Source organism: Scyliorhinus torazame, chromosome 25, assembly GCF_047496885.1.
Source record: "Scyliorhinus torazame isolate Kashiwa2021f chromosome 25, sScyTor2.1, whole genome shotgun sequence".
NCBI classification, from domain to species: Eukaryota; Metazoa; Chordata; class Chondrichthyes; order Carcharhiniformes; family Scyliorhinidae; genus Scyliorhinus; species Scyliorhinus torazame.
Genome location: NC_092731.1, coordinates 44,901,563 through 44,928,411, shown reverse-complemented (window position 1 = coordinate 44,928,411; position 26,849 = coordinate 44,901,563). Strand labels below are relative to the sequence as shown.

Genomic DNA, 26,849 nt, shown 5'->3' with positions numbered 1-26,849 from the left:
AGTGTTTGATGGGGACAGTGTAGAGGGAGATTTCCTCTGTATCTAACCCCGTGCTGTACCTGTCCTGGGAGTGTTTGACGGGGACAGTGTAGAGGGAGCTTTACTCTGGATCTAACACCGTGCTGTACCTGTCCTGGGAGTGTTTGATGGGGACAGTGTAGAGGGAGATTTCCTCTGTATCTAACCCCGTGCTGTACCTGTCCTGGGAGTGTTTGATGGGGACAGTGTAGAGGGAGCTTTACTCTGTATCTAACCCCGTGCTGTACCTGTCCTGGGAGTGTTTGACGGGGACAGTGTAGAGGGAGCTTTACTCTGGATCTAACACCGTGCTGTAGCTGTCCTGGGAGTGTTTGATGGGGACAGTGTAGAGGGAGATTTCCTCTGTATCTAACCCCGTGCTGTAACCTGTCCTGGGAGTGTTTGATGGACAGATTGTGAAACTCATTACCACAGCGAATGATTGATGTGACTATTGTTGACGGCTTTGAGGGGAAGCTTGGTAAGTATGTGAGGGAGAAAGGAATAGAATGTTTTTTTTTAGAAAATATTTTATTGAGGCATTTATCATTTTAACAATTTTAAGCATCAAGTTTCAATAACAAAACAACAATATTATACCCAGCAAATGCCCTCGGACACAAAGCCCAGCCAACATGGCTTACACAAACAGTGCCACCTTCCCCAACCACCTCCCATTCCTCCCCTTCCCCCCTTCCTCCAGCCCTCCCCCCCAGCAGCCACCCCACACCCCCCACCCCCGCTGACAGCTTAATTTTTCTCGAAGAAATCGATGAACGGCTGCCACGTCCGATCAAACCCCTGTAAACCCCTCGAGGTGAATTTAATTTTTCGAGTCTGAGAAACCCTGCCATGTCGCTAACCCACACCCCCGACTTTGGGGGCTCCGAGTCCCTCCACCTTAGTATAAGACCATCAGACAAAGGAGCAGAATTAGGCCACTCGGCCCATCGAGTCTGCCCCGCCATTCAATCATTCAATCATGGCTGATATTTCCTCATTCCCATTCTCCTGCCTTCTCCCCATAACCCCTGACCCCCGTATTAATCAAGAACCGATCTATCTCTGTCTTAAAGACACTCAGTGATTTGGCCTCCACAGCCTTCTGCGGCAAAGAGTTCCACAGATTCACCACCCTCTGGCTAAAGAAATTCCTCCTCATCTCTGTTTTAAAGGATCGTCCCTTTAGTCTGAGATTGTGTTCTCTGGTTCTAGTTTCTCCTACAAGTTGAAACATCCTCTCCACGTTCCCTCTATCCAGGCCTCGCAGTTTCCTGTAAGTTTCAATGAGATCCCCCCTCATCCTTCTAAAGTCCAAAGAGTACAGACCCAGAGTCCTCAATCGTTCCTCATACGCCAAGTTCCTCATTCCAAGGATCATTCTTGTGAACCTCCTCTGGACCCTTTCCAAGGTCAGCACATCCTTCCTTAGATACGGGGCCTAAAACTGCTCACAATACTCCAAATGGGGTCTGACCAGAGGCCTGTACATCCTTAGAGATTACTCCTTGGTCTTGTATTCTAGCCCTCTGACATGAATGCTAACATTGCATTTACCTTCTTAACTGCCAACTGAACCTGCACATTAACCTTCAGAGAATCGGGAACAATGGGCGCGATTCTCCGACCCAATCGCCGGGGGCTGGCGTGAATCTCGCCCCCGCCGTGTCCCGAATTCTCCGCCACCAGAGAATCGGCGGGGGCGGGAATCGCGCCGCGCCGGTCGGCGGGCTCCCCCCGGCGATTTTCCGGCCCGCGATGGGCCGAAGTCCCGCCGCTGTCAATCCCTCGCCAGCCGGCGTGGATTGAACCACCTACCGTACCAGCGGGGGCAGATGGCGCGGATGGGCTCCGGGGTCCTGGGGGGGCATGGGGCGATCTGGCCCCGGGGGGGCCCTCACGGTGGCCTGGCCCATCAATCGGCTGGCGGGCCTGTGCCGTGGGGGCACTCTTTTCCTTCCGCCTTCGCCATGGTCTCCACTATGGTGGAGGCGGAAGAGACCCCCTCCACTGCGCATGCGCGAGGATGCCGTGAGCATCCGCTGACGCTCCCACGCATGCGCCGCCCGGTGAAGTCCGATCGGCGGGGCTGGCGTGGCGCCAAAGGCCTTTCCCGCCAGCCGGCGGGGCGGAAATCACTCCGGCGCGGGCCTAGCCCCTCAAGGTGAGGGCTTGGCCCCTAAAGGTGCGGCTCGACGCACTCCATCACGCCACTCCATTACGCCGGGTAGGGGAGAATCCCGGCCCAGGACTCCCAAGTCCCTTTGTGCTTCTGATTTACGAAGCATTCCCCCATTTACAAAATGGTCTATGCCTAAATTCCTCCTTCCAAAGTGCGTAACCTCACACTTTTCCACATTGTATTTCATCTGCCACTTCATTGCCCACTCTCCTAGCCTGTCCAAATCCTTCTGCAGCCCCCCTGCTTCCTCAATACTACCTGTCCCTCTCCAGATCTTTGTGTCATCTGCAAACTTAGCAACTGTGCCTTCAGTACTGTAGCCACCTAAATTGGCCAACTCCCGATTTAAAATGGCAAACGGCAAAGGCTGATAGGAAAGTCAGCCAACACAGGCAGAAACCAGCAGGTGCAGGTTTGCTGTGTATTTAACTCTGCAAAGGCCAGCCAACATCGATACCAGCGACCATCACCATAACAATGTAGCAGCCGTCTGCATACTGATGAGCAATCCCCGGGAACAATAAGTAACATTTTGGACACACAAAGCAAAGCCAGGCTCCCCGGTGCCAGCAGGAGCCAACACAAAGGTGGTGAACGAGCACCTCAAGACCGCCCATCGATCAGGGAACCGCTCCAGTATTGGAGAAATTGAACCAAGCGATTGGGACAAAGTCCAATCACTTGGGACCAGGTATGGGTTCCGCCCTGAAAGGCGGGAAGCCCCTGGGGACTATAAAGTTAAGCCCCCAAGATCAACTCGCTCTCTTCTTCTCCACCGGGGCACTCAGCAACGTGAACCAACCCTTGACAGTGACCGGTGCAACCGTAACCAAGATATCCAGTAAGTCTTAGGTCAACGCTCGCTACGAGATAGGGGCTCCTAGCTACCAGTCCATACCACCTTGAATCCCGCAGGCTCAGAACCCCTGACCTGGTGGGCCAGTCCGAGGTTAAGTATAGGCCTGTTAGTTGTAGAAGTAGAGTTATGCATGAGTAGCGATTACTGTGTACAATAAATGTGCTTTAATTTGAATCTTACTACTTGGTGTATTGAGCCATTGATCATTACTTGAACTTGAACCTCGTGGCGGTATCATAAGAGATACCTGGCGACTCGAGAGCAAAGATTATAAAACAGAGCCAATTGAACCAACCAAAAGTGAGCAACATATTTGGCGACTCCGCCGGGGCCCGATCTAGAAGTGGCATAACCACTCCGGCAGAACCCAGAATTTGAATTAGAGATCCAATTGGGAACAGAAAACCACAAGCATTCAAGCAGTTCTGATCAATACTCATAATTCGGAAGTGTGTGTATGGCTGCGTAACTAACAGGGCTATAAGGTAAAACTGATAGATTTTTTGTTGTGACAAAACTGTCGGGAGTTTGTACTTCAGAAAGTAGCGAAAGCCGTACCCGTATTTACAGCACCGCCTTAATACCCCCTGTTCCAAATTTGAAGAGGAGCATTCAGATAGGAAAGATGACAATGCAGGCAATGCAACGCCTCATGAACACTGAGGAATTTGCGGTCGCAGCGACCAACAGCAGTACAGTGAGACAATGTCCCATTTGGGAGGAAGAGATCAGGAAATATCTCAAAGGGAAAGGATGGTCCCTTTGGAATTAATTCTGTGACAACGAAGAATCAGGCCCCGAGAGTATAGGACATACTTGGTGGGAGAACCTGAGCGAGATCCACAAAAAGAGCTTCGGGAAAGCTCGCAAGCCGATGGCAATCGTGTCCTGCTTGGCACAATTGCGAGGCACAGAGGAGGTTGTTAGGACGCTCCGGAAAGAAGCAGAGGGCATACATCAAATGAGTAAGGTCGATGTAAGCGAGATAGAAAGAGAGAACTTAGAATTGAGAAGGAAGTTGGCAGCAAAAGACGGAGAGGTGGAGGATGCCAAAAGGGCACACCAATCTTGTCTGGTGCACTTAAGCAGCTTCCAGCCCCAATATGAAAAGGCCTATCAGGACACGTAACGTGCAGTCCTGGTTCGTGAAAAAACAGAAAAGCAGGTAGAAGCATTGCAGAGACAGTGCAGCGACCTAAAGGCAGCGTTAAGAGCACTCCATACTGCCATCACAGAGCAAAGACAAAGCTCACTAGACCACGCAAAGTACCGGAAGCAGATTGCAGAGCTGCAATCGCTGCTTTCAGTCCAGAAAGGATTCCAAGAAACCTTTGGAGCAAAATTAGATGAGGAAGACGGCCTTGATTGGGAAGAATTAAATGAGACAGCGCAGAGATATATTCAGGGAACATGTGCGCAGGGTAAGCAGAAGAGCGCCCCAACCCCCCACATCGCAGATAGTTCAGGCTCCAATGAACCCAGTAACCACCCACCGCACAGCCGTATCGGACAACGCGGAATTTCTATACTCCACCTCCTTAACAGTGACCCAATTACGCGACGTGTGCGATAAGATCACACCGTTCCTCCCCACCTCGGACCCCCACCATTTCTTTGCTAGAGTAAAGCAGCAGGCTACCATGTACGGCCTGGATGAGCGTGAGCATGTGAAGCTCATGGTTTTAAGTTTAGACCCTTCAGTCGCAGCAGCCCTCCCCGACCCACAGAATGTAGGAGGAGGCACCCTTGCAGAAATGCATACCGTGATCCGGGACGCGATCGGGTATAACAGGGGTGACCCCGTAGATGGCCTCAACAAATGCAGGCAAAAGAAAACCGAGCACCCCACAGCGTTTGCTGGACGCCTGTGGACCCATTTTGCAGCAGTCTTTGGAGACGTAGACCGCGCCCATTTGTCCCCAGACAACATGGCCAAATGGACCCGCACCCTTATCTCCCATGCCACAGAAACAGGACAGAAAGCTTGCGCAAATTATGATACCTCAGAGGAGGCTCTTAACGAGAAATGGGTCGTAAAAAGATTGTCCCGCACCTGGGAGCAATCTGTACAAAGCAAACCCGCAGTTAAAATTCCCGAAGAAAAGCAGGCCGACGCAGATATACAGGCAGTTACAACACACCAGAACCCCGCATGGGTGAATGAAGGAAAGAACAAACCCCCCACCCAAGTCACAGGAGTGTTACAACTGTGGACAATTAGGACACTTTGCACGAGAATGCAATGCCCCACGAAAGCCACAGAGAGGCCAGCAGGCAGGCACCCTGAATAAGAATAAGACAGAGCCCATACATAGTGTGGGCACCCGGTCAGATCAGACGGACCTGAAGGGAACGGACTGACGGTGTTCAGGCTCCCCCAGTTGGGTCTGCGACACCCTTTGGGATAGGTCTGGATGACCGGTAGTAGCAGCGAGAATTCGGGGACAGCCCATCGAGTTTCTCTGGAACACAGGAGGGTCCCGCACCACAATCAATTCCTCCACCAGGTTCCAAAAAGACACGTGGCCCACTACAGCCACTATCACCCTCAGCGGCTTTACAGGCCACTCACAGCAGGGACACATCACAGCCCCTGTACCCATTCAAATCGGTACCATCACCACCAAGCACCCCATAGTTTTAGTTGACCTGCCCCACACAGCAGAACACATTCTAGGAATAGACTTCATGAATTCCCACAATCTTTCATTCGATCCAGTCAACCAGTGTGTCTGGAAAATGGTAAAGTCCGCACGGGCCCCCGCAACGCTCAACATCGGAGAACACGCCAACAAAATCAGCGCAGTCGGCGAATTTTGGTTTAACCCCACCACGCTTAGTACGGACAAGCAGGTTCGGGCAGTTCTGCAAAAGAACAGGGCAGCATTCGCGACCCACAAGCACGACTGTGGACGGATGACTGGCTCCGTACAAATAACAGGACCTGACCCTAGACCCCCAAAACAATATGGATTTCCCCAAGAGGCAGAGGGAGAAATCGCAAAAGTTATCGACAGCTTATTACAGCAGGGCGTACTCAGATCAGTCGCCTCCACTAATAATGCCCCGATTTGGCCAGTGAGAAAGCCCGATGGATCATGGCGACTGACCATCGATTACCGGGAACTCAACAAAATCACCCCCGCAGCAGCCCCCACGGTAGCCACAAGTCCCGAGACCATGCTCAAGCAGGGACTCAATTCCCGATTCTTTGCGGTTTTGGATATCAGTAATGGATTCTGGTCCATTACATTGGCAAAGGCGTGCCAGTACAAATTTGCCTTCACCTTTAAAAACCAACAGTACACGTGGACATGCCTTCCACAAGGATTCCACAACTCCCCCTCCATTTTCCACCGACAGCTGGCAACTGGTTTAGCCAAATTTTCTCGCCCCGAATGTCTGGTCCAGTACGTAGATGACCTACTACTGCAGACAGACACCAAGGAAGAGCACATCGAGCTTCTGTCCGAACTCCTGGAACTCTTACATTCAATTGAATGTAAAGTTAACCCCAAAAAGGCCCAGATTTTGGAAGACAAGGTGATATATTTGGGTACAATTATCACACACGGCAAACGCGAGATCGAGAATAAAAGGATTGACTCGATTGCTAAATTGCCCCTTCCCCAGAACGTTTCAGCCCTCCGGTCGTTTTTAGGACTGGTTGGCTACTGCCGAAACCACATCGACGGTTTCGCCAGCAAGGCAGCGCCCCTCTCAGACCTCCTAAAGAAAGGAGCCCCCTGGGAATGGCGTCCGCAGCAGACGGATGCTGTGGACTCTTTGAAAAGAGCACTCATAGCAGCCCCCGCACTACAAGTTCCAGACCCGCTTTCCCCTTATGCAATAGAGGTAGCGACCACAGACCGCACCCTTTCAGCCGTGCTCCTGCAGGAAGGGCACGAGCAGTTAAGGCCCGTAGCTTACGCCTCGAGAATTTGAGATGCTGTGGAGCAGCTTGTGAGAGGCACCTGCTCGCAGTATTTTGGGCAGTGCAGTATTTTTTGTACATAACCGGACTAAACCCCACCACAATCCTGACGGAACATACCCCCACCCAACTTTTACTGGACGGACGACTCAAGGACGGTACCGTCAGTCAAATAAGAGCAGCCAGATGGACCCTTCTCTTGCAGGGACGGGACATCACTGTTAAAAGGACAAAGACCCACACCTTTCTAGCCGACAACCTACAGTACCCCGGCACCCCACATGAATGTGACATTATCTCTCCACACCACAACACAGGCCCCTTTATTGCTAAAACATCCCCCAGAAAGATAGGTAGTTCAACCCAGAGCCCCCGGCACACAGACACGTGTGAGCCCATAAGGATCTATGTGGATGGATCTTCCACAGTATTGGATGGGAAGCGCATAACAGGTTGCGGTATTTATGTCGAGGACGCGCAGGGACGTGCCCTAGAAGAAATAGCAATAAAACTTCCAGGACACTTAGGCGCGCAGGCAACAGAGCTTGCGGCCATCGCATATATAGTGGAACACTCAGATGCCTTCCCCAGCCCAGCAGACTTATACTCAGACAGCCTCTATGTCTGTAACAGCCTTACGGAATTCCTACCCCTGTGGAAAGCGAGAGGATTTGTTTCCGCGGATGGGAAACCCCTCCCCTCAGCCCCATTGCTCTGTCACATCTTAGAGAGAGCCCAGAACAGGACTTTTGGGATAGTCAAAGTTCGAAGTCACCATCGTTCCCGCCCCTCTGGAAATGTAAAAGCTGACGCACTGGCTAAAGCAGGTTCCAGGCATGGATATTTTTGAACACCCACCGAGAGCGCACCAGTGAATGCAGTTCAGGTCTCGCAGACAAAGATCGAGGATCTATGGAGGCCCAGAAGCAGGACAGCAATCTCAGGGAGATTTTAAAGGGAAACTATCCAGCACCCTACGAGAGATTTAAAAATGCTCTGACCACACATGACGGTGTGGTGTTAAAAGACACCCTTTATGTGGTTCCTGAACAGGACAGGAATCAACTGATTTGTTTATTCCATGACGGTCATGGACATCAGGGAATCGATCCCACTACAGCCCACCTCAAGCAGCTTTGTTGGTGGCCGAATTTAAAGGGCGATGTAAATCACTACATCGAGAATTGTCTTATCTGTGCCCAGAACAATCCGGACAGATACGCCAAAAAGGCTCAGCTTAGTCACACCCGACCCGTTAAGGGCCCCTGGACTGACCTCCAGATTGATTTTATAGGACCATTGCCCCCTTGCAGGAATGGTTTTAAATATGTACTCGTGGTGTTAGATACGTTTACAAAATGGGTGGAAGCATTCCCATCTAGGACTAACACGACAAAGGCCACAGCCAAGTTTTTTACCCACCACATCTTTACGAGATGGGGACTCCCCCGCAGCATTGAATCCGACCAAGGTTCTCACTTTACGGGACGGGTCATGCAGAACGTCCTCACGATATTTGGCATCACCCAAAAATTCCACATAGCATACCACCCACAGTCGAGTGGTATCGTGGAGTGCATGAATCGGACCCTAAAATCCACCCTCAGAAAAATGGTCCAGCAGAACAACACCACTTGGGACTCAGTCCTCACTTTTGCGCTGATTTTTTTGCGAAATACAGTCTGAACTTCCACAGGTTACACCCAACACACCCTCATGACCGGACGCCCCATGAAAGGCTCAGAATTTTTATTAGGTTTAGACTTGACCAGCCCCGAAGTGACGGCCCTCACACACGAGAACGCAGTAAAACAATTAGTATAAAATGTGAAAACGGCTCAGCTAGCAGCCGCAGTAAGATTAGGCACAAGAAAGAAACTGAGCAAGGCCTGTTTCGACAAGACAGTGCATGCGACTGAGTTCAGTGTAGGACAGCAAGTCATGCTCTCCGTATCCAACCCCAGCACATTCCTGTCACCTAAATATTCGGGTCAGTACTCCATTGCGGACAAAGTAAGCCCTTCCGTCGACAAGATTTCCCAATGGAAAGACTGCGTGGTTCCATATAAACCAGCTGAAGGCATATGGAACACAGCCTAACCACGCACATCACGTCATGCTCGACGCAGCAGACCACACCCCGCCCACAGCCAACGTAACCCTACCCTCCCCCAACACGTCCAGCCCAGCCACGGACTCAACCTCGACTCCAGCCCCAAAATATACACTCCGCCCCGAAACACCCACAGACTGCAGCAGCAGCGACAGCGACTGTGACTCGGCCGATAGCCACAGCACGCCTCCCTACTATCCCCATGCAACAGGACCCACACCCAGCGATTTTGACCAGGATTCGAGTGATCCCTTCACGATCACTTTCCTACACAAACCCCACCACCGACCACCGGGCGACCCCAATTCCGTCCCCACAGAACTGGACACCACCTATTGGCACAGAGATCATTTGTGCAGACTCGTCCGGAATGACGAGAGCGATCCAAAATCATACCAAGCAGCCCTATCAGCCCTGATACATTCGGGAGTTTGGCATCGGGGAGAAGATGACGACCTTGAGTCTGACTCCCCAAGTGAGAACCCCTTTGTGACCCTGTTCGCAACCGATAACTGAGGTGTCCAGATGATGTTTTAAAGGAACCGCTTGGGAGAAACGGTGTCCTTTCTGATGGAACCTGCAGCATGTTTAATGTTGTTTGTATTAGTTTGTTAAATGCTGTATGTTTGACCGGCAACTCTTTCCCCGGCCCCACGCCACCACCCTTCTGACGCCCACTGGCAGTCAGAGAAACTAGTTGTCCGGATGCTAATTCAGAGGAACTAGTTTTTCAGCTGAGACTTGTCAATGTCCAAGACGCCAGTTCAGAGGAACTCGTCTTTCGACAGATACCACACGCCCGTTCATAACTGCACTTCTGGTTCGAGGGAAGAACGACTACGGCAGCCCCCCACGATGACTACATTTCTTGCCCGTTCTTGTCGGTTGCTCAGGCAGTGGAGAAACGGCTTGGGACCCGCCCTGCCTGGGAACCCCCCCCTCTGGTCAACTACGCTCGGGTAGGGGAGACACGGCATTGGTAGCCGTCCTACCCGGGGATTCCATCCAACTCTTACCCATCGCGGCCCATACGCACCTCATTTCAGCAATTTCTTTGGGGTTCAAAAAGTTTTGTTTTTATTTCAGGTGACCCTTAGGTTGCCAATCCCCATGATATTTACATCCTCGAACATGTGGATGGTAAATCACACAGTCTGCGAGACGGCTCGCACTGGTTCATTATTTGTAAGTGTGTCTTGTCCCGAAACTCGGTTTAAAAAAGATTTGAGGGAGTCACACATGGTGACCAATTATAAAGGGAGAATTGGCACTAAGGGACAGACAGGCTATCATACGAGATATTAAACCAAGATAGTTACAGACACTATGCTTGTTTGCACAGAACTCCAGAAGCACCAGGACCAGAGGAAGAGAAGAGAAAACAAAGAAGAAGGGCCATGAGGACAACCTCGGTATTGCTAATTACCGTGATGAACATTTGGTTGCGCGCAAACGTGAACCCCATGACCTCAAGCCCCCCCGCCGTTAATGATTCACTTCCCCACGGTACCCAGAGCCCAGTCACCAGTGAAACCACACCATCTTGGTGTACCAGGTTTATAACCTGGTACTCCCTGTCCTACGTAATAGAATCCCTATTGGTATTGGCGATACTCTGCTGCATCGTGCAGACTATGCGTCTAAGAAAATGGAGAAGGAGAGCCTACCGTGCTCGCACCCCGGTATATAGGATCAGATCCCCTATTTTCGGATTCGACCAGACCCCCGACCCCCGCGATCTATAATAAAGAGCATTCGTTCGCGTTTTTTTGTTGTGAATAAAGAAATGTTCATGAGCAATTGTACTATCCTGAGCTTGACTGCCAAGCCAGGAAACATGTGTGTAAACTGCTATGATTTTGTTTGTATGATTGAGGAAGTTAGAGTGATGCAATGTTTAAGTGAGTGTAGCCTATGAAGGATAGTTAGAGGTTCCCACTTCCTTGTTTTGTAATGCATGTCCCTGTTTGACATAGCGCCCCTTGGAATTGTCAGTTAAACATTTTTTGCATAGTTACGGTCAGTGTGGAGGCCATGAAAGAAGGGCTCACTGGGTCAGGGAATGAAAGCAACATAGTTATGTGATCCTTCACGCTTCGCGTTAGGATCACAAGGAGGGTGTGCAGCCACCTAAATTGGCCAACTCCCGATTTAAAATGGTGAATGGCAAAGGCTGATGGGAAAGTCAGCCAACATAGACAGAAACCAGCAGGTGCAGGTTTGCTGTGTATTTAACTCTGCAAAAGGCCAGACAACATCGATACCAGCGACCATCAGCATAACAATGTAGCAGCCATCTACATACTGATGAGCAATCCCCGGGAACAATAAGTAACATTTTGGACACACAAAGCAAAGCCAGACTCCCCGGCGCCAGCAGGAGCCAACACAAAGGTGGTGAACGAGCACCCCAAGACCGCCCATCGATCAGGAAACCGCTCCAGTATTGGAGAAAATCGAACCAAGCGATTGGGACAAAGTCCAATCACTTGGGACAAGGTACGGGGTCCGCCCTGAAAGGCGGGAAGCCCCTGGGGACTATAAAGTTAAGCCCCCAAGATCAACTCGCTCTCTTCTTCTCCACCGGGGCACTCAGCAACGTGAACCAACCCTTGACAGTAACCGGTGCAACCGTAACCAAGATATCCAGTAAGTCTCAGGTCAACGCTCGCTACGAGATAGGCGCTCCCAGCTATCAGTCAACACCTCCTTTGAATCCCGCAGACTCAGAACCCCTGACCTGGCGGGCCAGTCCGAAGCTAAGTATAGGCCTGTTAGTTATAGAAGTAGCTTAGACGTAGAATTTGTGCATGAGGAGCGATTACTGTGTATAGTAAATGTGCTTTGATTTGAATCTTACTACTTGGTGTATTGAGTCATTGATTATTACTTGAACTTGAACCTCGTGGCGGTATCATAAGAGATACCTGGCGACTCGAGAGCAAAGGTTATAAAACAGAGCCAATTGAACCAACCAAAAGTGAGCAACAGTACTTTCTTCCAGATAACTAATGTACATTGTGAAAAGTTGTGATCCCGGCACAGACCCCTGAGGCACGCCACTAGTCACCGGCTGCCATCCTGAAAAATACCCCTTTATCCCCACTCTCTGCCTTCTGTCAGTCAGCCAATCCTCGATCCAGGCCAGGATCTTACCCTTAACACCATGGGCTCTTAAATTATTTAACAGTCTCCTATGCGGCACCTTGTCAAAGGCCTTCTGGAAATCTAAATAAATCACGTCCACTGGTTCTCCTTTGTCGAACTTCCTTGTTAACTCCTCAAAGAACTCTAACAGATTTGTCAGACATGACCTCCCTTTGACGAAGCCGTGCTGACTCAGTCCTATTTTACCGTGCACTTCCAAGAACTTCGCGATCTCATCTTTAATAACAGACTCTAAAATCCTGCCAATGACCGAAGTCAGGCGAACCGGCCTATAATTTCCCGTCTTCTGCCTCCCTCCCTTCTTGAACAGCGGTGTTACATTAGCCACTTTCCAGTCCTCTGGGACCTTTCCTGCCTCCAGTGATTCCTGAAAGATCATCACATCCTTCCTTAGATATGGGGCCCAAATCTGCTCACAATACTTCAAATGGGGTCTGACCAGATCCTTATACAGCCTCCGAAGTTACTCCCTGGTCTTGTATTCTAGCCCTCTTGACATGAAAGCTAACATTGCATTTGCCTTCAAAATGCCTCCACAATGAGTAGGATCTGTCTCTGGGCAACCAGGGAGGCAAAGGCCAGGACGTCGGCCTCTCTCGCCCCCTGGGCTCCCAGACCTTCCAACACACCAAACATCTCCACCTCTGGACTCGGCACCACCCTCATTTGTAATGCCTCTGACATGACATCAGCAAGCCCCTGCCAGAAAGCCCGCGGTCTTGCACAAACCCGAAACATATGGACATGGTTAGCAGGACCCCCCCGCACAGCACCCACACCGATCCCCCACCTCCTCAAGGAACCTGCTCATCCGGGCCACAGTCATGTGTGCCCTGTGGACCACCTTAAACTGTATCAGGCTGAGCCTGGCGCAGGGCGAGGACGCATTAACTCTCCTCAGGGACTCCTCCCATAACCCAGCCTCCTCCTACCATAACCCGGCCTCCACCTCCCCACCCAGCTCTTCTTCCCACTTTCTCTTCACCTCCCCTATCGGGGCTCCCTCCCAATCCGTCAGCTCCTTATCAATCTCTGAGACCTTCCCTGCTCATACTCCTGTTCTCGACCCCACCTTGTCCTGTATCCCTGGGGCGGCAGGTACGGGAAGGTCGAAACCTGCCTCCGCACAAAATCCCTCACCTGCAGCTAACGGAACCCATCCCCCCCCCCCCGTCAGCCCAAACTCCTCCTCCAGCTCCTCCAGGCTCGGGAAACCCTCATCAATAAAGAGATGCCCAAATGTCTCGATTCCCGCCCGCTGCCACCTCCGGGACCGCCCATCCAGCCCTCCCGGAGTGAACCGGTGATTATCACATATCGGCGCCCACATCGACTCCCCCTCTCACCCCCATCTGCTGCCTCCACTGTCCCCCCTCCCTCAGAGCTGCCACTGCTACCCGACTTGTGCGAGAACGGCAGAAAGGAATGGAAAGTTACGCTGCTCGTGTTCGATGATGAGTGATGGGAGGAGTCTGGTGTGGAACAGATCCAGAGCTATGGGACTGAATTCTCCATGCGGGTGACCACGTTCTCCCGCTGGACTAGAATCTCTCCGGGTCTGCGCTGGCACTCGGACCGACGCCCAGGAGTGATTCCCTCTCCCTCACTATATAAATTTATGCACGGTGGGAATCCTGTGGGATGCTGTCGGAACCCGGCTAGTGGGCCGCCAAGTGAACAGACTTCCTCTGTTTCACAGCACTTAGCTGCCTTTGATGTGGTGAGGGGCTGTCAGTCACACCAAGAGGGTTTGTGGTGTGAGGGGCTGGGGGCCATCCATGGACTTTGGGGGGCACGTACGTTACATACTTACCGCCTCGACCCACCGCGGGGTGCACAGCTTCAGGGCAACGCTTGAAAATCCCCTCGCCAATCCACACCCGCCTGAATCCCGGCTGAGAGGCCTGGAGCATCACTGGGGACTGGAAAATTGGGTTTCCAACCCGTTAATCAGGTTCTACTGGATGCTCATGACCCATTTGCATCCTCCCGCTGTGGTGATATACATCACTGTAAGTACACAAAGGGTTAATGTACACACTACACCTAGCTAGACACTAGAGGGAACTCCAGAGACATGACACACAGACAGTCAACCAATAGGTCAGTAAGATAGGACACGACCAATGGGCAGTCACGATACACACAGAGGTGACACTACCACAGGAGGGAATGACACCAACCCACATAAAGGGACACATCACACATGCTCTTCCTCTTTCCAGTGGAGACACTCAGTGAGCACAGACACAGGGCTGAAGCACCCCCGGCCAGCGGATCGGCTCCCACCCCCGGACTGTGGCGGCGCTGGACACAGTCACACGTGATCCACGCCGCCGGGAAGTCGGCCCATCGGGGCGAAGCGTTGGGGGAGGGACATCCTGAGGCCGTCCCAATGGTGTGCAGCATACTCACCCACAACGTCGATTTGGAGGGGGTGGAGCATCTGAAAACAGGCGGCGTCCCCGATTTCGCCGTCATAAGGGATTGACCGGCCAATCGGCGAATGCGATTTCGGCGTCAGCAATTGGAGAATCCCACCCAGCGTGCGCTGATCTCGCTTTTAGCCCGGTGCTCGATTCTTCCCTACTAGTGGCGGGTGACGGAGAAGCAAGTCCATGGAATTGTTGGGCCGAATGGCCTGTTTCCGAGACGCAGGGCGGGATTCTCCGATTGGCGACGCTGAAATCGCATTTGCCGATTTGCCAGGGAATCCGTTTTGACGCCTAAATCGGGGGGGGGGGGGGCGTTTTTCAGATGTTCCGCCCCCTCAAAAGTGGCGTAATCGCTGAGTGCGCCGCACGGCATTGGGACGTCACCTGAGGCCCTCCCCGATGCTCCCCCCCGCCCGATGGGCCGACTTCCCGATGGTGTTGGCCGCGAGTGCTCACAGTTTTCTGGGACCTCGCGTGGCGGCTGCGGACGGTGTCCAGCGCCACCAGAGTCGGGGGGGGTGGGGGGAGCTGATCCGCTGGCCGGGGGGGTTTCGGCGAGGGCTGGGGGGTCTGGTGGGGGGTGGACCGGGGATGGGGAGGGGGTTACAAGGGAGCACTATCTGGCAGGCCGGGTCCGCGAGTTGCCGACGCCATGTTGTCCGCAGTAGGTCGCCGCCCTGCGAATGCGCGGCCACGGACTCGGCAATCCTCCATCCGTAGCTGCAGGGGAGGCCGGGGGCTTTACGTGGCGTGGCTGCTAGCCCCTCCCACCAGGCGGAGCATCGGTGCGGGGGCGGAGCCGACTTTTTCATTGTAAAACTAGACACCTGCTCCGGACATAGCCGCAAAATCGGAGAATCCAGCCCGAAATTTCTGCTGAATTCACGAATATTCTTTTGCCGTTCTTCTGCTTTCTAAGTCGGCGTGTTGTTAAATTGTCTCCCTGCTCACTCTGTACCAGGGCTTTCCTGACACAATGATTCATTTTGTTTTCCTCTTGTAGCAATTTGGATCCCTGCTCAGGGATTCACAAATCGGCAAATCATGATAAACTTCCTAAACATTGTTCAGTGCGTCAATCCCACTCTCCCGCCCCAACGCTACAGGAACTACGGCTGTTTCTGCAGGATTGGAGGAAGTGGAAACCAGCCAGTTGATGACCTCGACAGGTAAAATGAGATGATACTTGTGTAAAAACTCTCTCCGTGAAGATGTGGGTGTTTGCGCTGGCTGAGAATCAGCAAGGTATAATAGAAAACAACTTCCAACCTGTATCCAACAAAAATCCAGGGAGGTGGCTTCAGCAGTGTAGACAGCTATCCACTTTAACCCTCGTCGCCAGTTTTGTAAGGGCCACGAAGAATCCACGTGTTTTAAGGATACAAAGTAATAACATTTATTTACAATAACATATATACATAACAGTAGCAGTAACTTCCCTTGCTACATACTCCTTCCTGCTGGTTCCTGAACTGGCCAGCTTTATTTATACTAGGAGTTTATTAGTGGTTTCTCCGCCCCCCCCTCATTGGGGAAGCTCATACTCCCACAGGATTGTGGGACAGTCATTAGTCCCCAGCCAATGGTAAGTAGGCAGGCTATAACAGTGGTAAAAACACCAGATAGAAGGAAGACTCACCGAGTGTGTCATGTGAATATGCTTAAAAGGTACTTTGAAAGGGAAGGAGAGAAAAAGGAGGTTTTAATGATTCTAACTCAAAGTGACGAACCAAATCCAGATGACTGAATTTGACATACCACAAATTAATTTGGAAAATGAGGATGTTCTTAAAAATTGGGATGAATTGTTAAGTTACCTTCCAGAGGAAAAACAAACTGACCTGAAAGAGTTATTGATATCACATGGGCATGTTTGTGGAGATAAATTGGGAAGTACTAAAATGGCTATACATGATGTAGATGTGGGAAATGCTGTTCCTATCAAACAACATCCATATAGACTTAATCCTTTAAAATTGGCACAGCTTAACAAAGAGATTGAGAGTATGCGTACAAATGGCATCATTGAAGTGGGTTGCAGCCAATGGAGCTCACCCATAGTGATGGTACCTAAACCAGACGGTTGTGTGTGGACTATAGAAAGGTGAATGCAGTTACAAGAACGGACTCTTATCCCATGTTTGGAGGATTGCATTGAGAAAGTGGGACAATCAGTTTTTATTTCCAAACTGGATTTACTAAAAGGTTACTGGCAGGTACCTTTATCCGAAAGGGCGAAGGAGATTTCAGCTTTTGTGACTCCAGATGGTATATACCAATTCAAAGTTATGCCATTTGGCATGAAAAACGCCCCAGCCACATTTCAACTGTTAACTAACAAAGTCGCTTCAGGATTACCTAATTGTGCGGTATACATCGATGATCTGGTAATTTTCAGCCAGACATGGACAGAACATTTAAAACATCTGATGGAGTTATTCGATCGACTTCAGGAGGCGGGTTTGGTGATAAACCTAGCCAAAAGTGAATTTGGAAAAGCCCAAGTCACTTTCCTTGGCCATGCAATCGGACAGGGTCGATTGGCTCCACGGGATGTGAACACGAAAGTTATTGGGGAGTTTCCGATAACCTCGACACGATGGCAAATAATTCAAAATCTTGGCATGAGTGGATTTGATCGAACATTTGTGCAAGAGATTTGTGGCGTGATTGCTCCACTGATGGACTTGCTGAAGAAACATAAAAAACAAATTTCAATGGACAGAGGAGTTTCAACATTCATTTGACTGCCTGAAAGCTGTGGTAACCAATGCTCCTGTATTGGAGAATTGCAAGGGACTCTGTGATCAGATTGAACTAAAGTATCTAACTTTAAAGAGAAAGGCCGAGGCATAGAGAAATGGACGGATCATGCAGAGACTTTCTTGTTCAAAGAGACTGTCAATCGAAAAGGATTTTGGTTGGAAGAAGAAGAACAAAAAAGAAAATGGACTATATTATTATACCTGTTTGCGTGTGTTGTTTTTTTTGAACTGGTAAAATGGTTTTACTGTGTGCATTTCCTCATTGATGGTGCAAAGGTGAAAAATTAAACCATCTTGAAGTTGATGGTTTATTTTTTTTTCTTGGGGGGAGGTGTCATGTGAGAGTACCTTTAAGAAATGGATGTTGAAGCAATGTACCTTTAAGAAATGGAGCTGATCATATTACTGAAGTGATGTCAGAGGGTGGGGGGAGCTGAGCTCACTTCTGCTTTTTGAGTTTCAGTTTGAGAAGGCAGCTGGGAGTGTCTGTGTGTTTTGCTGTGAGCTGCAGGAAGAAACACAGAGCTGGTCTGTTGATTTCTGCAAACCAAAGACTATAAATATATTGAATGTAACCTAATGTGCTCCTATTTTTGAAGGTTTGAAGTCTTTTGGATGTTTAAAGGAACAGTTTGAAGGATTATTTAGTGTTGTAGTCTTTTGGGGTTATCTTTGAAGTAAGGGGTGCTAAGATATTTAATGTTTGTTTTAAAAGGGTTAACTTGAGTTCATAGGATTAACATTGTTTTGTTTTAAAAACCACTTGTCCATTTCTGCTGATTCACACCTGGAGAGTACGCTGTGTGCTTCACAATCTATTCAAAGTTGTGGGTTGGATGAACTCCATGAAACACTTTGGGGTTCTGTAAACCCGGACCCATAACAACAGTTTTTCCCTCCACCTGGGAGATCCCGGTATGTGTGCTGGACACTCCCTCACATGGCCTCGAGCACTGTGGTACTCAGTCCCCTCCCCAACCCCGCAGGCATCGGACATATCCCAGAGGCAGCTTGCATTGGTGTAACAGTGAGTTTAATTAGAAAGGTTACATACACGTGCCCTAGCCCCTATAACTAAACTGTGCCCTGCACCCGTGCCAACTTACTAGGTGTTTAACTTCCTGACCTTACGGGTCCTATGACTCCATCTTTGTGCCTATCCAGACGGTACAGCAGGAGTGGAGGCGGACGGCTGAGACTCCTGTCCTGCGACTTGGCTCCCCGTTGGCGCTCGTTTCCTGGCTCGGCCCAACCTGGGTGGGCCAGGTTGCTCCTCGGGCATCCTGGATGGCATGGAGCCCCCCTGTTCTGCCCGCTGTCCACCAGGTGCACCAGGGATGGGACGAGGGGAGTCCGAGGTGCCGCGGTGTTCCGGGACCTCCCCTGCAGGAGTCACCGGCACGGGCCCCAGCACCTCCTCCTCCCTCGGTGTGCCCGGTGTCCCCGGGCCTCTCCAGGGGACGGGGGTGCGAGCGGAGTCAAGCCCCGAGGCACCACCGACACCTGGCGCTGCCAGTCCTGGAGGCCCGCTGTGCTGTCGACCAGGGTCCAAACCTCAGCAGCGATGGAGCTCAGGGAGTGGGCCATCCCTGCCTGGGACTGCGCCACCTCCCTCTCGGCCTGTGCGACGCCATCCAGACCTGGGCAATGCGGCGATGCTCAGCGATGGCCTGCTGAGACTGGGCCAGACTGCGGAGCGCGGCTGCAATGTCCAGTTGGCTTTGGCACATGGCTGCCTGTGAGAGGGCAGCCCTGTCCTGGGCCACGGATGACACATGCACATGAAGCCCCAGGCCGTGACCCACGTCCAACACCGTTGCCCCCATTTCTTCCACCGCAGACGCCACCCGTGCGGTGTCAGCCTGGGTGGCAGCCGTGACTGGCACCACTCCCTGCTCCTGGACGCGGGTGGCCTCCTCCACCTGCAGCTGCTGCAAGCCGCCCGTCATCCCATTGTCTAGTCCCTGGGTCTCTGACTGCATCGGGTCTCACGGTGGGTCTGGTAAGTCCAGGAACCCGGGACCTGTCTGGGTGGCAGCTGGATGCCGCGGCTGGTCTGCCCTCCGACTGTCCGGCCCCTCGGCTGCTCCTACCTCCACCAGCTGTACCAGAGCGGCTGTGCGGTGCGCACCAGTGAGTGTCTCAGAAGCCTCATCGCTGAATCACCCAACCGAGGTGAGAGTCTCTGTGATGGTGGAGGGTCTGGGAGATGGCGGTGACGGAAAGACAATGTCGTCATCGCAGCCAAAGTCCGGGGTCTCCTGCGTCAACCCTTGGCCGATGGTCGCCGTGTCGCCCCCGTCTGTGTGTCACTGTCCGGTCTGTCCGTCCCCTGTGTGTCCATCCCCTGAGTGTCCATCCCCTGTGTGTCTATCCCCTGTGTGTCCATCCCCTGTGTCTCCGTCCCCTGTGTGTCCGTCCTGTGTGTGTCCATCCCCTGTGTCTCCGTCCTCTGTGTGTCCGTCCGCTGTGTGTCCGTTCCCTGTGTGTCCGTCCCCTGTGTCTCCGTCCCCTGTGTGTCCATCCCCTGTGTGTCCGTCCCCGTGTGTCCGTCTCCTGTGTGTCCGTCTCCTGTGTGTCCATCCCCTGTGTGTCCATCCCCTGTGTCTCCGTCCTCTGTGTGTCCGTCCCCTGTGTGTCCGTCTCCTGTGTGTCCATCCCCTGTGTGTCCATCCCCTGTGTGTCCGTCCCCTGTGTGTCCGTTCCCTGTGTGTCCGTCCCCTGTGTCTCCGTCCTCTGTGTGTCCGTCCGCTGTGTGTCCGTCCCCTGTGTGTCCGTCCCCTGTGTATCCGTCCCCTGTGTGTCCGTCCCCTGTGTGTCCGTCCCCTGTGTGCCCATCCTGTGTGTCCGTCCGCTGTGTGTCCGTCCCCTGTGTGTCCGTTCCCTGTGTCTCCGTCCTCTGTGTGTCCGTCCGCTGTGTGTCCGTCCCCTGTGTGTCCGTCCCCTGTGTATCCGTCCCCTGTGTGTGCGTCCCCTGTGTGCCCATCCTGTGTGTCCGTCCGCTGTGTGTCCGTCCGCTGTGTGTCCGTCCCCTGTGTGTCCGTCACCTGTGTGTCTATCCTGTGTGTCCGTCCTGTGTGTCCGTCCGCTGTGTGTCCGTCCTCTGTGTGTCCATCCCCTGTGTGTCCATCCCCTGTGTGTCCGTCCTGTGTGTCCGTCCTGTGTGTCCATCCCCTGTGTGTCCGTCCCCTGTGTGTCCATCCCCAGTGTGTCCGTCCTGTGTGTCCGTCCCCTCTGTGTCCATCCCCTGTGTGTCCGTCCCCTGTGTGTCCGTCCCCTGTGTGTCCGTCCTGTGTGTCCGTCCCCTGTGTGTCCGTCCCCTGTGTGTCCGTCCTGTGTGTCCGTCCCCTGTGTGTCCGTCCTGTGTGTCCGTCCCCCGTGTGTCCGTCCTGTGTGTCCGTCCGCTGTGTGTCCGTCCTCTGTGTGTCCATCCCCTGTGTGTCCGACCCCTGTGTGTCCGTCCCCTGTGTGTCCGTCCTGTGTGTCCGTCCCCTGTGTGTCCGTCCTGTGTGTCCGTCCGCTGTGTGTCCGTCCTCTGTGTGTCCATCCCCTGTGTGTCCGTCCCCTGTGTGTCCGTCCTCTGTGTGTCCGGCCCCTGTGTGTCCATCCTGTGTGTCCGTCCCCTGTGTATCCGTCCCCTGTGTGTCCGTCACCTGTGTGTCCGTCCCCTGTGTGTCCGTCCCCTGTGTGTCCATCCTGTGTGTCTGTCCCCTGTGTGTCCATCCCCTGTGTGTCCGTCCCCTGTGTGTCCATCCCCTGTGTGTCCGTCCCCTATGTGTCCGTCCCCTGTGTATCCATCCCCTGTGTGTCCGTCCTCTGTGTGTCCGGCCCCTGTGTGTCCATCCTGTGTGTCCGTCCCCTGTGTATCCGTCCCCTGTGTGTCCGTCACCTGTGTGTCCATCCCCTGTGTGTCCGACCCCTGTGTGTCCGTCCCCTGTGTGTCCGTCCTGTATGTCCGTCCCCTGTGTGTCCGTCCTGTGTGTCCGTCCGCTGTGTGTCCGTCCTCTGTGTGTCCATCCCCTGTGTGTCCGTCCCCTGTGTGTCCATCCCCAGTGTGTCCATCCTGTGTGTCTGTCCCCTGTGTGTCCATCCCCTGTGTGTCCGTCCCCTGTGTGTCCATCCCCTGTGTGTCCGTCCTGTGTGTCCGTCCCCTGTGTGTCCGTCCCCTGTGTGTCCGTCCTGTGTGTCCGTCCCCCGTGTGTCCGTCCTGTGTGCCCGTCCCCTGTGTGTCCGTCCTGTGTGTCCGTCCGCTGTGTGTCCGTCCTCTGTGTGTCCGTCCCCTGTGTGACCGTCCTGTGTGTCCATACCCTGTGTGTCCTTCCCCTGTGTGTCCGTCCGGTGTGTCCATCCCCTGTGTGTCCGTCCCCTGTGTGTCCATCCCCTGTGTGTCCATCCTGTGTGTCCGTCCCCTGTGTGTCCGTCCCCTGTGTGTCCGTCCCGTGTGTCCGTCGCATGTGTGCCCGTCCCCTGTGTGTCTATCCTGTGTGTCCGTACCCTGTGTGTCCGTCCCCTGTGTGCCCATCCTGTGTGTCCGTCCGCTGTGTGTCCGTCCGCTGTGTGTCCGTCCCCTGTGTGTCCGTCACCTGTGTGTCTATCCTGTGTGTCCGTCCTGTGTGTCCGTCTCTGTGATGGTGGAGGGTCTGGGAGATGGCGGTGACGGAAAGACAATGTCGTCATCGCAGCCAAAGTCCGGGGTCTCCTGCGTCAACCCTTGGCCGATGGTCGCCGTGTCGCCCCCGTCTGTGTGTCACTGTCCGGTCTGTCCGTCCCCTGTGTGTCCATCCCCTGAGTGTCCATCCCCTGTGTGTCTATCCCCTGTGTGTCCATCGCCTGTGTCTCCGTCCCCTGTGTGACCGTCCTGTGTGTGTCCATCCCCTGTGTCTCCGTCCTCTGTGTGTCCGTCCGCTGTGTGTCCGTTCCCTGTGTGTCCGTCCCCTGTGTCTCCGTCCCCTGTGTGTCCATCCCCTGTGTGTCCGTCCCCTGTGTGTCCGTCTCCTGTGTGTCCATCCCCTGTGTGTCCATCCCCTGTGTCTCCGTCCTCTGTGTGTCCGTCCCCTGTGTGTCCGTCTCCTGTGTGTCCATCCCCTGTGTGTCCATCCCCTGTGTGTCCGTCCCCTGTGTGTCCGTTCCCTGTGTGTCCGTCCCCTGTGTCTCCGTCCTCTGTGTGTCCGTCCGCTGTGTGTCCGTCCCCTGTGTGTCCGTCCCCTGTGTATCCGTCCCCTGTGTGTCCGTCCCCTGTGTGTCCGTCCCCTGTGTGCCCATCCTGTGTGTCCGTCCGCTGTGTGTCCGTCCCCTGTGTGTCCGTTCCCTGTGTCTCCGTCCTCTGTGTGTCCGTCCGCTGTGTGTCCGTCCCCTGTGTGTCCGTCCCCTGTGTATCCGTCCCCTGTGTGTGCGTCCCCTGTGTGCCCATCCTGTGTGTCCGTCCGCTGTGTGTCCGTCCGCTGTGTGTCCGTCCTCTGTGTGTCCATCCCCTGTGTGTCCATCCCCTGTGTGTCCGTCCTGTGTGTCCGTCCTGTGTGTCCATCCCCTGTGTGTCCGTCCCCTGTGTGTCCATCCCCAGTGTGTCCGTCCTGTGTGTCCGTCCCCTCTGTGTCCATCCCCTGTGTGTCCGTCCCCTGTGTGTCCGTCCCCTGTGTGTCCGTCCTGTGTGTCCGTCCCCTGTGTGTCCGTCCCCTGTGTGTCCGTCCTGTGTGTCCGTCCCCTGTGTGTCCGTCCTGTGTGTCCGTCCCCCGTGTGTCCGTCCTGTGTGTCCGTCCGCTGTGTGTCCGTCCTCTGTGTGTCCATCCCCTGTGTGTCCGACCCCTGTGTGTCCGTCCCCTGTGTGTCCGTCCTGTGTGTCCGTCCCCTGTGTGTCCGTCCTGTGTGTCCGTCCGCTGTGTGTCCGTCCTCTGTGTGTCCATCCCCTGTGTGTCCGTCCCCTGTGTGTCCGTCCTCTGTGTGTCCGGCCCCTGTGTGTCCATCCTGTGTGTCCGTCCCCTGTGTATCCGTCCCCTGTGTGTCCGTCACCTGTGTGTCCGTCCCCTGTGTGTCCGTCCCCTGTGTGTCCATCCTGTGTGTCTGTCCCCTGTGTGTCCATCCCCTGTGTGTCCGTCCCCTGTGTGTCCATCCCCTGTGTGTCCGTCCCCTATGTGTCCGTCCCCTGTGTATCCATCCCCTGTGTGTCCGTCCCCTGTGTGTCCGTCCTGTATGTCCGTCCCCTGTGTGTCCGGCCCCTGTGTGTCCATCCTGTGTGTCCGTCCCCTGTGTATCCGTCCCCTGTGTGTCCGTCACCTGTGTGTCCATCCCCTGTGTGTCCGACCCCTGTGTGTCCGTCCCCTGTGTGTCCGTCCTGTATGTCCGTCCCCTGTGTGTCCGTCCTGTGTGTCCGTCCGCTGTGTGTCCGTCCTCTGTGTGTCCATCCCCTGTGTGTCCGTCCCCTGTGTGTCCATCCCCAGTGTGTCCATCCTGTGTGTCTGTCCCCTGTGTGTCCATCCCCTGTGTGTCCGTCCCCTGTGTGTCCATCCCCTGTGTGTCCGTCCTGTGTGTCCGTCCCCTGTGTGTCCGTCCCCTGTGTGTCCGTCCTGTGTGTCCGTCCCCCGTGTGTCCGTCCTGTGTACCCGTCCCCTGTGTGTCCGTCCTGTGTGTCCGTCCGCTGAGTGTCCGTCCTCTGTGTGTCCGTCCCCTGTGTGACCGTCCTGTGTGTCCATACCCTGTGTGTCCTTCCCCTGTGTGTCCGTCCGGTGTGTCCATCCCCTGTGTGTCCGTCCCCTGTGTGTCCATCCCCTGTGTGTCCATCCTGTGTGTCCGTCCCCTGTGTGTCCGTCCCCTGTGTGTCCGTCCCGTGTGTCCGTCCCATGTGTGCCCGTCCCCTGTGTGTCTATCCTGTGTGTCCGTACCCTGTGTGTCCGTCCTGTGTGTCCGTCCGCTGTGTGTCCGTCCTCTGTGTGTCCGTCCCCTGTGTGTCCGTCCTGTGTGTCCGTCCCCTGTGTGTCCGTCCCCTGTGTGTCCGTCCTGTGTGTCCGTCCCCTGTGTGTCCGTCCTGTGTGTCCGCCCCCTGTGTGTCCGTCCTCTGTGTGTCCGTCCCCTGTGTGTCCGTCCTCTGTGTGTCCGTCCCCTGTGTGTCCATCCCCAGTGTGTCCGTCCTCTGTGTGTCCGTCCTCTGCGTGTCCGTTCTCTGTGTGTCGTGTGCTGTGTGTCCGTCCCCTGTGTGTCCGTCCTGTGTGTCCATTCCCTGTGTGTCCGACCCCTGTGTGTCCGTCCCCTGTGTGTCCGTCCTCTGTGTGTCCGTCCCCTGTGTGCCCGTCCCCTGTGTGTCCGTCCTGTGTGTCCGTCCGCTGTTTGTCCGTCCCCAGTGTGTCCGTCCTGTGTGTCCATTCCCTGTGTGTCCGACCCCTGTGTGTCCGTCCCCTGTGTGTCCGTCCTCTGTGTGTCCGTCCCCAGTGTGTCTATACTGTGTGTCCGTCCCCTGTGCGCCCGTCCCTTGTGTGTCCGTCCCCTGTGTGTCCGTCCTGTGTGTCCGTCCCCTATGTGTCCGTCCTGTGTGTGTCCGTCCTCTGTGTGTCCGTCACCTGTGTGCCCGTCCTCTGTGTGTCCTCTGTGTGTCCGTCCTCTGTGTGTCCGTCCCCTATGTGTCCGTCTTCTGTGTGTCCCTCCCCTGTGTGTCCGTCCTCTGTGTGTCCGTCCTCTGTGTGTCCGTCCTCTGTGTGTCCGTCACCTGTGGGTCTGTGTCCTGTGTGTCCGGCCTCTGTGTGTCCGTCCTCGGTGTGTCCGTCCTCTGTGTGTCCGACCACTGTGTGTCCGTCCTCTGTGTGTCCGTCCTCTGTGTGTCCGTCCCCTGTGTGTCCGTGTCCTGTGTGTCCGTCTCCTGTGTATCCGTCTCCTGTGTGTCCGTCCCCTATGTGTCCGTCCCCTGTGTGTCCGTCCCCTGTGTATCCGTCCCCTGTGTGTCCGTCCTCTGTGTGTCCGTCCCCTGTGTGTCCGTCCCCTGTGTGTCCATCCTGTGTGTCCGTCCGCTGTGTGTCCGTCCCCTGTGTGTCCGTCCCCTGTGTGTCCGTCACCTGTGTGTCCGTCCTGTGTGTCCATTCCCTGTGTGTCCGACCCCTGTGTGTCCGTCCCCTGTGTGTCCGTCCTGTGTGTCCGAACCTGTGTGTCCGTCCTGTGTGTCCGTCCTCTGTGTGTCCGTCCTCTGTGTGTCCATCCCCTGTGTGTCCGTCCCCTGTGTGTCCGTCCCCTGTGTGTCCGTCCTGTGTGTCCATCCCCTGTGTGTCCGACCCTGTGTGTCCATCCCCTGTGTGTCCGTCCTGTGTGTCCGTCCCCTGTGTGTCCATCCCCTGTGTGTCCGTCCCCTGTGTGTCCGTCCCCTGTGTGTCCGTCCTGTGTGTCCGTCCCCCGTGTGTCCGTCCTGTGTGTCCGTCCCCTGTGTGACCGTCCTGTGTGTTCATACCCTGTGTGTCCTTCCCCTGTGTGTCCGTTCTGTGTGTCCATCCCCTGTGTGACCGTCCCCTGTGTGTCCATCCCCTGTGTGTCCATCCTGTGTGTTCGTCCCCTGTGTGTCCGTCCCGTGTGTCCGACCCCTGTGTGTCCGAACCCTGTGTTTCCGTCCTGTGTGTCCGTCCGCTGTGTGTCCGTCCTCCGTGTGTCCGTCCTGTGTGTCCGTCCCCTGTGTGTCCGTCCTGTGTGTCCGTCGCCTGTGTATCCGTCCTGTGTGTGTCCATCCTCTGTGTGTCCCTCCTCTGTGTGTCCTCTGTGTGTCCGTCCTCTGTGTGTCCGTCCTCTGTGTGTCCTCTGTGTTTCCGTCACCTGTGGGTCCGTGTCCTGTGTGTCCGGCCTCTGTGTGTCCGTCCTCTGTGTGTCCGTCCTCTGTGTGTCCGTCCTCTGTGTGTCCGTCCCCTGTGTGTCCGTGTCCTGTGTGTCCGTCCTCTGTGTGTCCGTCATCTGAGTGTCCGTCCCCTGTGTGTCCGTCCTCTGTGTGTCCGTCCCCTGTGTGTCCATCCCCAGTGTGTCCGTCCTCTGTGTGTCCATCCCCTGTGTGTCTGTCCTGTGTGTCCGTCCCCTGTGTGTCCGTCCCCTGTGTGTCCGTTCTGTGTGTCGGTTCTCTGTGTGTACGTCCCCAGTGTTTCCGTCCTGTGTGTCCGTCCCCTGTGTGTCCATCCTGTGTGTCCGTCCCCTGTGTGTCCGTCCCCTATGTGTCCGTCCTGTGTGTGTCCGTCCTCTGTGTGTCCCTCCTCTGTGTGTCCGTCCCCTATGTGTCCGTCTTCTGTGTGTCCGTCCTCTGTGTGTCCGTCCTCTGTGTGTCCGTCCTCTGTGTGTCCGTCACCTGTGGGTCCGTGTCCTGTGTGTCCGGCCTCTGTGTGTCCGTCCTCTGTGTGTCCGTCCTCTATGTGTCCGTCCAGTGTG

At 54.3% G+C, this 26,849-nt stretch overlaps 2 protein-coding genes across 2 annotated transcripts in view; one reads left to right on the top strand and one right to left on the bottom strand.

The window, feature by feature from the left end:
• The window catches only part of LOC140402256 (integrin alpha-X-like), an 815,908-nt gene that overhangs the window by 614,139 nt on the left and 174,920 nt on the right, over positions 1-26,849 (bottom strand). The gene's annotated exons all lie outside the window — the stretch shown is intronic.
• LOC140402226 (basic phospholipase A2 2-like) overlaps positions 1-26,849 on the top strand; it is a 126,988-nt gene that overhangs the window by 1,081 nt on the left and 99,058 nt on the right. The window contains exon 2 of the mRNA XM_072489855.1: positions 15,713-15,878. Within this exon, the coding sequence (XP_072345956.1) occupies positions 15,713-15,878 (166 nt within the window). The remainder of the gene's footprint in view (positions 1-15,712; positions 15,879-26,849) is intronic.